The sequence below is a fragment of the Priapulus caudatus genome, unplaced genomic scaffold (assembly GCF_000485595.1).
Source record: "Priapulus caudatus unplaced genomic scaffold, Priapulus_caudatus-5.0.1 Scaffold228, whole genome shotgun sequence".
NCBI classification, from domain to species: domain Eukaryota; kingdom Metazoa; phylum Priapulida; class Priapulimorpha; order Priapulimorphida; family Priapulidae; genus Priapulus; species Priapulus caudatus.
The window spans coordinates 523,716-535,285 of NW_014577289.1; the positions used below are offsets into that span (position 1 = coordinate 523,716).

General features: G+C 46.3%; 1 protein-coding gene across 1 annotated transcript in view; it reads left to right on the top strand.

Annotated features, from left to right (window-relative positions):
- The window catches only part of LOC106807692 (hematopoietically-expressed homeobox protein hhex-like), a 25,071-nt gene that overhangs the window by 8,463 nt on the left and 5,038 nt on the right, over positions 1 to 11,570 (top strand). The window contains exons 2-3 of the mRNA XM_014810122.1: positions 5,240 to 5,424; positions 7,565 to 7,615. Coding sequence (XP_014665608.1) covers positions 5,240 to 5,424; positions 7,565 to 7,615 — 236 coding nt within the window. The remainder of the gene's footprint in view (positions 1 to 5,239; positions 5,425 to 7,564; positions 7,616 to 11,570) is intronic.

Here is an 11,570-nt window from a genome sequence, read left to right on the forward strand (position 1 = left end):
AGGATTCATTGTAAAGTAATCTATTTTTTGTTGTCATAACTCAGAACTCCTCTCAGTCCCCTCTGCTTCTCTCTCTCTCATCTCTACTCTCGTCTGTCTCTCTCTCTCCGTCTCTCTCTCTCTCTCTCTCTCTCCCTTATCTCTCTCCTTTCTCTCTCCTTCCTCGCCATCTTTTCTCTCTCTCTCTCTCCTCTTTCTTCTCCCCTTCCATCTCTCTCTCTTCTCGTATTTTCTTCTCTTTTCTTTGTCCCTCGTCAATTCTAACTCTGTTCCACCATAACCCACGCCACACTATATACGCATCATACACGCTAGCCCATCCCTGCGTGATAATTTGGCGTGTCACCGGAATCAATATCTCTGTACTATAACGCCTCGCTCTAGCCATGGCGCCGCCCGCGATACGCCTCTGCATGCACAGGCACCCCACAGGCTTTCTCTGGGCATCGCGGGCTGAAGTTGCCTGTGTCGTTGCGATAAGCGTGTTCTGCGTGCGTGCGTGCGTGTTGTGTCTGTGTTGCGTGCGGAATGTGGGCGTGTTCTGCGTTTGTGGTGCGCTCAGGTGGTGTTGTGTGTGTGTGGTGTGTGTGTTGTGGTGTGTGTGTGTGTGTGTGTGTGTGTGTGCTGTGTGTCTGCGTGTGTTGCGCTTATGTTGTGTGTGTGTGTGTGTGTGTGGTGTTGTGTGTGGTTGTGTGTGTTGTATGTGTGTGTGTGTATGTATGTGTGTGTGTGTGTGTTGGTGTGTGTGTGTGTGTGCGCGCAACAGGTGTATGTGTGTGTGCGCGCGTGCATGCTTATACCTGTCATGCATCGATACCATCCGCTACTTCAATCGTAAACGTGTTACGTATTCAAGTATGCAATCTTACACGTATATACATATATATATACCGATACGCACACGCGCACAAGTTTACATAGAACGGCGATCACGCGCATGCATCCCGACCCCCAGTTATCTTACCCTATAAATATACACAGTAAACACGTATTGAGAAGCTTGTGTCCGTTAATGCAAATTTGCGTGCACAACAATGGTCGTTTATCGCTCGGTTACTGTGCCGTGCGATCCCAGCAAAGCGAGCACATTCAGACTATGTGAGCCGTGTGCGAGAAAAAAAAAAAAACAGCAGGCCGCATTAAATATCCATGCGTCTACCGTTGTATATCTATAATATAATGATTAGATGAGCTCTTGTTCGGAATTGAAAAACCAATTCGTCAATTATTCAGCGCAAAACAAGCGCATCAGACCCATTTTAAGCACGCATAGACGCACGATTAGGCAGTTAGCGTGAACTATGTCATTGGTACTTGCGACGACCATGCGGCATCGGTTGGTCTGGTGGGTCGCGCTACAAAGGCAGCACAGCGCTGTGGCTGAGCATTATGTCGCTGGCGATTCCAACACCTTTCCTAGCTGTTCTGTCTGTCTGACTGACTGACTGTTTTTCTGTCTATCTATCCGTCCGTTCGTCTGTCTGTCTGTCCCTGTTGTATGTAGTATGTATGTATGGTATTGTGTATGTATGTATTATGTAAGTTATTCGTATGTATGTTATGTATGTATTTATTGTATGTAGTATGTATTGTATGAGTATGTATGTATTATTCGTATTGTATGTATGTATGTATGTGATGTATTGTATGTATGTATGTATGTATGTAATCGTAATGTATGTATGTATGCATGTATGTATGATGTAGTATGTTATGTATGTATGTATGTTATGTATGGTATGTATGTATTGTATGTATGTATGTATGTAAATGCTATGCACGTCTGTATGTTGCTGGCTTGCTGGCTGTCTGATTCGTCCTGTCTATTCTGTCTATCCTGTATGCCTTGTCGCCTGCATATGAATCACGCCATGCGCATCACACGCGCTACGCCACAACAAACCTCCACGCCACGGCACACGCAGACACACAGTAAATCTTAGCACTTGATGTACACATATGTGTATCAACTCTGAAGTGCCCAGTGTCCACATAAGTGTACGACCCCCAAATTTTCACTCTATGACATGAATATTAAAAATGGTCAGCGTTTTTGCTGATGTACACTAAAAAACGGAATCATTAGCTTAAAGGTTTCATAGAATTCGCCTTGACTGGAAATGAGCTGAGGCAATTAAAGGGTGTAAGTCAACAGCCCATTGCAATTGACTGTCTGCGGCCTGTCCCCTCCAGTGCGTTCGCATGTCAGCATATGACGGGTGGAGTAAGTTATAACCTCCTAGTGACAGTAACGTGAATCATTCAGTCATCATTTATCACGCCATCTGTGATCATTAGCAGTATAGGTCGCGCAGGATTGCTGTGATAATTCGATACTGGTTTCTGATCACGTTATAGGTGAAAACTGGAAATGCTTACATGTCACGAACAATGACTCACGAGGAATGAGACGAGACGAGCCACGAGAGCAGACCGAGAACGCACCGCACAGCGCGCACGCAGCGCAAAGCCAGATACGACGAGAGAGCAAACGAGAGATATGACGAGACCGACGCACGCAGAGCACCCGACACCGAGACTACCCGCAGAGGCGACTCAGCGACGACGAGCAGAGAACCCCACGCACACGCCACGACGCAGAGACCGAGGAGAGACGAGAGCAGAAGAGAGAGAGAGCAACGAGAACACGGAGAGAGAGAGAGAGATGAGACCCGCAAGATGAGGAGAGACCACCCCCACGCACCGCCCCACGACGAGCCAGCACGCCACCCGCAGAAGACCCCCCGACGACGAGCACGCACGCAAGCACGCCACGCACGCACGCACGCCGCACGACGACGCACGACCGCAGCAGACAGCTCGCACGACGCACCCCCCCCCCCGAACGAGACGAGAGACCCGAGAGAGCAGACGCACCGCCAAACGAGAGAGACGAGAGACCACGAAGCAGACGACGACCCACGAGACGACGACGAGACGACAGAGCACCGACGAGCAGCCCCAGCAGACGCAGCAGCGCAGACCCCCCGCACGCACGCACGACGCCCCTCCCCCCCCACCCACCCACGCACCGAGCAGACCAGTTACCACATCGCAGTGGTCTCGATACAATACGCACCCATGGTGGGTAATAGTTATAATTACTTACACAGCCGCGATAATCCTTTATACAATTCTCATGCAATGCATGCCCCGTCCCCAGCACGCCACTCCACGCCCCCCCGTCCCGCGCTAGAAGTGTGAACGGGATATATTGATCGTTCTCGAATTCTGTATTCCATGGTTGAGGACTCCGAACTAGATGTGTAACTTATAAGCTTGTGCCCCCTAAACTTAGCGCGAAACAACATGGCGAAAGTTTTTTTAGCGCGAAAGTATTTATATACGTAATTAGGTTTTTACTGAGAATTAATGAACGCATCGACGAACAAAAACACTGGGCAGAGAGCGTGCCAATGAGGGTCCATATATATCCACGCATGGCCTTCCTTCGCGATCACTTTGTCCACCACCAGTCTTGAACCCGCCCCGCCGCCCCTCGAAGCGTGGTGTTTCGAAACGCAAACTGTGTATATACTGTGGCCGGCATTCCCGCTTTCAGCTCGCTGTTCGTCAATAACAGAGCGGCCATTATGAAGAGCTGATTCGTGTGAGGTGTGGTCGCCAGCCGGCTGATGAGCGCGCAGCCGACGTGTATGCGGTGGCCGGCCAGACCCCGTGTATTGCGGTGCGCTCACTACGCTGCCCGCTACTTCACGCGCAACTGTCAACCGGTTATACCGGAATCTTCTCTTCTCCTCTCTTCTCTCTCTCTCTTCTCTCTCTCTCTCTCTCTCTCTCTCTCTCTCTCTCATCTCTCTCTTCTCTCTTTCTCTCTCTTTTTTCTCTCCTCCTGCGCTCTCTCCCTCCTCCTCTCTCTCCTCTCTCTCTCTCTGGCCTTATCACTTTACGTTCCTGGATTGCTCTAGATTGTGCCTTACTCATAGTCCTTCCAGGTCTAAAGAATGAACAATCTAAAGAATTCGGTTGCAGGCGCTAACTCGCTCATCATTCTCGGCGCCTCTTCTCCCTCGTACGCAGGAAGGCTCCTCCATCTGCAGTCCACGAAACGTAAGATGCGAACCACGTCCGGAACCGTTCGCCGGAAGAAGACGGATTCCAGCGTCGAGGGTCTCTCTCTCTATAATATATATATATATATATATATATATATTTATATATATATCAGGGATACAAATGACGACATAGACGCGGGCGAAATATAATACAGAGCCTATATTATATATATATTTATATATATACTTATCATATTATTTGATACGATGTAGAACCGACGAGCCCTAATCAGATGATTCGACTCTCTCGATCGATCTTCGATCTCTGTATGTTATAAGATTAACGCGTGATTCAAGATCATAAGCAATCGCGGAGAAGGAAACGAAGCAGCCACTTTGTTGCGAGGTAGTCTTAATCCGTTTTTCGATTTTTTCTATTCTCACGTCCCGAAATTAGCCACACGAATTTCGAGCATTATCGTTGTGAACACATCGTAGGCTGCATCTATACCATGAAGTGCCGCGCATAAATTTATTTGTTTACGCGGCGTCTCACAGATGCATAGACGTACCTGAAACGTGTATGAAATAATAGAAATACATACATACAGGGTTTATAGATAAAGAGAAACATTATGATTATTAAAATTTTAATTAAATTATTATATAATTAATAGTTATATGAAATAATGAAAGTTTGTCTTCTGACTATATACCTTGCACGTACTATATTTTATTTTAATTTCTCTCTCTCTCTTTCTCTCTCTCTCTCTCTCTCTCTCTCTCTCTATAATATATATATATAATATATATATATATATATATAGTTATATTATATATCAGGGGTATAATTAATGACAATTAGTCATTATAATGTAACTAATGCTTAATTAAATTTACATTTAACTCGTGATATATATATATATATATACATAATGCACAGCTCTTATATTTCATATTTAACTTTAATAATTTAGTAATATCCCGAAGGAATAATATGCTCCACATATTGACTATTAATGATCATATATGATTATCTGCATCTCTGGACTGCTATCCCGAACAACGCTCTAATACTAAATTCTATAGCTTCGGCTATTTACTTTGGCCAGACTGCTTGCAGACTATGAGTGTTCTGAAAATACCATAAGTGAGTGCAGTAAAGCTAGCCCAACGGAACTATAACCTAACACGTACGACCCCTTGTATTTGTTTCCGGACAGTTGGAGCGAAGCCGATCCTGTGGAGTCCCTTCTTCCAGCGACCGCTGCACAAGCGTAAGGGCGGACAGGTGAGATTCTCTAACGACCAGACCCTGGAGCTGGAGAAGAAATTCGAAGCGCAGAAGTACCTCTCTCCGCCCGAACGCAAGCGTCTCGCCAAGTTGCTGCAGCTAACAGAACGCCAGGTATACGTGATCCCGGGTATGCGTGCATGTGTGCAGGGCTCAAATCAACTGTAAGATACTCGTACTTACAACATAATTGCCATTATCATCATCGTCGTCGTCATCGTCATCATTGTCGTCGTTGTCACTATCACTATCATCGTCATCGTCCTCATTATCATCATCATCATCATCATCATCATCATCATCATCATCATCGTCCTCATTATCATCATCATCATCATCATCATCATCATCATCATCAACAACAACAACAACATCACCATCATGTTAATACATCGTCACTAACCAGTGACCACTAACCCCAATCGCTCACCTAAATTCTAACTTCGCCATGGGTAGAAAAATGTGCAAAGGAGGTTTGACCTGTGTATGTGAAATTAAGTGCAGTCCCGACGACAAGACCTTTTGGGGTTTTCCCACTCAGTGTATGTTCGACTAGTTATATATATATACGACGCTATATATGACCTAACATGGACTCATGTTAGCGAAATCAAGAGCTACTTGGTTTCAAATATACCGGGTAACATAACAAAGCATCTGATAGACTATGATAGCTAAGTGATTCGATCATAGAATTACGCTAGACAAGCAAGGTGAACCCGTAAACAATTTGCACCAATCACAGGCGGCGGTGAGTGACATTTTCCGATGCATTTGATCGCTCTTACAAATCGTCTGTCCGCCGCTAATGCTTACACGTGCAGTTAGTTTAGTATCGCTACCTTTGTATCGGGATTGACTGAACTGCTGTGAGTAATCACGGTACCAATCATCCTCTTCCCCAGCATAATACACGAACAGAAAATTTCATTATCTATTAGGGCATTGTAGTTGGGACGACGGCGACGACGACGATGGTGATGATGAAGGTAATGATGATGATGGCGATGGACGACAGCTTCAGTAGGGTGCGCCGAGGCGTGCAGACGAACAAGCGCATACAAATCTAGTTACTCCCGTACTACATTAGGCCATCTGGCCATACAGAAAACAAACGCAAAAGCAGCGCAATTTTTGCAGGTGTTTAATAACGTCGCTGCGAGAGATCCAGCGAAGAGAGTTTTGTGTGTGTGTGTGTGTGTGTTTCTGGCTAACAATTTCCTGTGATTAAGTTGTTACTTCTTGACTATGCCAGGCTCCATCAGGCCATCGGTGTGTTTGTCGCATTTCACTGCGTAGGGAAGGACCGACCGTCCTACACCATCAACAAACACTGTTGTTTGACGGACACACGCCACAACAGCGGAATACCTCGCCCCTCGATCCTTCCTTCGTTCCGTATACTTCGCGTAAAACTAGTCTGCTTTTGTAAGTCTTTGGAGAATCATTCCGGGCAGTCGCTGAATGTCTGCCCGGCTCCGACACAGAAACCTAGAGTCGGCCTAGTGGATCTATTCGATCTCTTCTGATTTTGTCAGTGGCTGTCATAGACTGATACCAAAGGTACCTGACTGCCGTCAACTTAATTCTTAACGACTTGCGGGGCCAGTCTATAGGCAGCCGTCGCACTACGACATAAGACCCATCGATGGTCTCTCCTCCCTTCAAACGCAGAATGTGACAGTCCGAAATTACTAGGGAGCTAAATTGCCGAGGATTGGCAATGGTTTTACATCGGGAATAAGCCAAACTAGCGGCGAAAATTCGCCTAAATTTATTATTTCCTGTCAGCCGCCGTATTTAGGCGCATGCGTAGGCGAAGCGGGCATAGCACGGAAAATTGTGTCTTTTGTAGTTTTGTACTTTGTATACGCCTGCCTGCCCATCCGCTGTCCGATAATGCTGAACATTCAGAAAATCTAAATTCAATATAATTTTCCAATTGACTGCTTCGTATTCGCTTATCGGATGTTATATATGCTCATCGTACGAGTACAGCTGATGGCACTATCGCGTAACATGTGTCGAAATAAAAAAAAAAAATGTGTATGACTCTGTATTTGAATAGTCTTATGTGGTTCACAGCAATAATTTGTCTGTGTACGTATAAGGTTCTGTCTACATTTTAAATTTAAAAAAATCTGTGGGAATGTAAAATACAATTGCTTAGATATTGTCTAGACTCTAGAACATCTGATGTTAATCTGTGCATGTAAAACCATTTTCTATACTCCCGCTCTATCTTTGCTTCCAGGTTAAGACATGGTTCCAAAACAGACGAGCAAAATGGCGTCGCTTGAAACAGGTGGGTGTTATTTACTACATAATAATTATTATTCAAATCTTTATAATACTATTTGGTGTATAAAACGTATCAAATAAATGACGGCTTTTCAGAAAAACCAACCGAAATATCTATTCACATAGCGCAACGCAGATTTACAACCCAAGCTTTCGTATTGTACAGGAGTGCACATTGATACTTATAGGCCTATTAATAGTCTAATAATACCAAAGTAAACATGTTGCTAGATCACACAGAGAACGTACGTTAGTGTTATCTGCGTATTAATTCTTGGTACAATTATTGGCGTGGTACCTGAATGTATAGTTTTATATAGCGTGCCTCCAGATGTACTACATAGCGTATAAATTGTTAGGGATTGGTATCTAATCGGTATGTGTCTGATACCTGATAACGCAATATACATTTGATCGCCGGTTATACCGATATCCTGGCAGGCAGGAAATATATCCTGAAGGAGCTAGTGCGGTTATCAGAAATTTCATAATCAACAAATATTTGACCATGAAACGGTTGGTAGTACATTTGTACCTAATCAGCACTTGAGAGCTAGCATAACAGCTGATATTACTAGTCGCAATATAACTACATCGTCATAAAATCGGCTACCGTAACATAGAGATTCTATTATATATAGTGGATGATAGGATCTCTATGACCGTAACCGATGATTTGAAAATTCAGAAAAGGCGGGAAAATTTACCGCGAGTAGCAAAAATTCAAAAAATTCATAGCCGTGCTACACTAGCTGACACGTTCAAACTAAATATCATCATGACCAAACCATGACAGTCATGAGCAAGTAACCTCCCCGTCAACGTATAAGAAATATACGTTTTATCGTGAATTTCATTATAGCAGTCTTCGTCTATTCTGACCGCCTCTTCTGACGGCGGGTTTCACCAATTGGCCATTACCGGCACATGTCTTCTAGGCCCACCCGTTTCCCAATAAATCACATATGTGTCACTTCACTGACAGGGCTATTAAGGATGCTCATTTGGCCAGAATACAGAGGGTGCAGTGCGAGTCGTGTTGATAGAGTCCCTTTATGTGTACAGGGATTGTGCGTGTTGATACACCCTTGGGTTACACACATGCCCCCAATAAGAAAGGAAATACGGTTAATTTCGGCAGAATTAAAATCTGCTTTTAATTATCGCCAGCGTCCATAATTTATATTGAAAGACTACCCGGGCGCAAGGTCGAGACTGCAATACTGGTTCTAGCGAGTTTTGCTCTCTTGTTGAGTAGCGTAATATTGGTATAGGCGCGCGCACACACACGCACGCTCGCACACACCCTTATAAGCGCGAGATTAGACTTACGTCACAAATAATTATCTTGAGAATTTTGCAACGTGCGGTAACATAAAAAGGCGATATCGGATAATCAGATATAATCTACGATGACGTTGAATGCGTGTGAAAGCAGCGCAGTAATTGTCATCTAGCACCCGCGCTACGAACCAGCCATACTGAGCGTGACGTCACGCCTGCGATACTCGTAACACATTTAGCAAAGTGATCGGGACAAGAACTAGGCAGAGAAAAATATCCAGATACGAATGCGCCAATTTGAAATACATAAATTACTCCGTCATCTGCTAAATGTCGCTTTAAATTTGTTTCTTCAACGTAAAACACGTAAATTTTATTATTATCATCACACGTGCGTCAAGGAATGTGTAGCCTATCCATAATTTCGCCAGTCTCATATATATATATATATCATAACAATAACAGCGCGCATTCTTTGCGTTCGCGTCTCACGAAGCAAATATCCATTTTTCCGTCTGCGGCTCAACAGCCTATCTCGGTAGAGAAAATATTTAACTTTAACCTCGTCAACTTCGCAGCGTGCATCACGCGTATCCATTACTCGTTTACGTCTTCGCTATCGCCAACGTCAACATCGCTGGCCGCTAAATGGCGTTTCTCTGTTTGCAAGCGCCCGCTGTCGGCTCTCTCTCATCTCAGTCAATACATATTGTTTCCATCGCGGCTGCTTGTTTACCCGCGTTCAGTCCTACACATGTGCGCGCCAAATCCGATCAAACGATTCCCATTTTTTAGCAATTATCACAACTCGCTGAATCAACAAATGTTTCTGGACGCTGTATGGCGGATTTCTATGTAGCAGCAACGGCTAGTGAAGGAACCGCACAGAGACCTAAAAATCCTGACTATAGTCTTGAACGCCGTGAACAAATAAGCTCGTGCGCCGGAGCAGTAATAGACTACGGGCCCTTTAGTCGACCTTTATTCCTAACAAACGAATAAACGCCCATATCCACGAGTATTCACTCAGATATACGCACTTAGATGTACGCACGAGTGCCCTGCACATACACGCACACGCACGCACGCACGCTCGCACGCACGCATGCACAGTGCAGCGCTTCTGCATAAGCCGGATGAAAATCAGCTTGAACTTTATATGCCAGTAGTGGCAGCCCGCAGATCACCGCGAGACAGGCGTATGCCAGCGTAGGCGCGGAAATTACACGAAAATACCTCTAGTTATCGGAGCAAAGCTTCTTAAATGGCACCTTTCCGGCGAGACGCGGCTCCAAGAAAAGTGCCCGGATTGAGCAGTCTGTAAAGAGCGCTTTCCGCGCTCTCTCTCTCTCTCACTCCCGCGCCAGCGCCTGCTCCTACTGCTGACGTGCATGTCAGCCCGACGTGCCGGCAGCACCCCGCGCTAATCTCTCGCCTGCCTAATCCCTATTGGCGCTGCTGGTATTAGCAGCTGCCGGCGTATAGTCCTCATCCAATTAACCAAAGACAAATAGTCGGTGATTTGTCTGGCGGCGTCAGCTGCTAGCCGTTACGTCTGCGAACTCGCAGCGCGCTCTCTAATGATGTAAGCCACTCTGCGTTTGCCGGCCAAGTATCTCTGATCTGCCACGCGCGCTGGTATCGCCGCGGGTGTCGCTACAGTCGCCGCGAGTGTCGCTGCCGTCGCCGCTAGTGTCGCTGCCGTCGTCGCGGGTGTCGCTGCCGTCGTCGCGGGTGTCGCTGCCGTCGCCACGAGTGTCGCTGCCGTCGTCGCGAGTGTCGCTGTCGTCGTCGCGGGTGTCGCTGCTGTCGCCGCGAGTGTCGCTGCCGTCGCCACGAGTGTCGCTGCTGTCGTCACGAGTGTCGCTGCTGTCGCCGCGAGTGTCGCTGCCGTCGTCACGAGTGTCGCTGCTGTCGCCGCGAGTGTCGCTGCTCTCACCGCGGCTGTCGCTGCTGTCGTCACGAGTGTCGCTGCTGTCGCCGTAGGTGTCGCGGCCGACATCTTGGGCGTGGTTACTGTAGATGTACGCACCGGCGGAGATGGTTCACGGATATTGATACGGAAGTTGTGCGAGACAGTGGGGAAGAGGCATATACCAGCCAGAATACACGCCAGACGACTATTGGCATACCAACTCGCATGCTTCCATTACTGTATACGCGCGCGAGCATTCGCATACACCCACGTACGCGCGAACGCACTGTGCCACTGATATACACGGACGCACGCACGCACGCACGCACGCGAGAAATACTAAAGACGCGGGCAAGTTCCTAGGTGTATAATGAGATGAGGGAGATGAGACGGCAAGGCTGTGCTAGGTTGTGATGTTCGTTACATGCCTACTAGTCGCCATCACACGTGCGCGGCCGTCACAAACACCACGCAGCGACGCAGGGGGACGGCTTCGGTGTCGGAAGAAGGAAGGGCAGCAGGAGCAGCAGCAGCAGCAGCTGAACTGCTTACATATATGGTCCATACGGTAAACACGAGAGAGAGAGAAAGAGGGGGAGAGAGAAAGAGTAGAATAAAGAAAAAGGAGATGATGGTATAACACCTATATAACGCCTATATTCAAACGAGCTCAATTTTCGACCATCTGGTCTTGGCCATCAGTTCACGTGCACTGAAATGGTTTTAATAGAATTCAAAGTGATATATATATATATATATA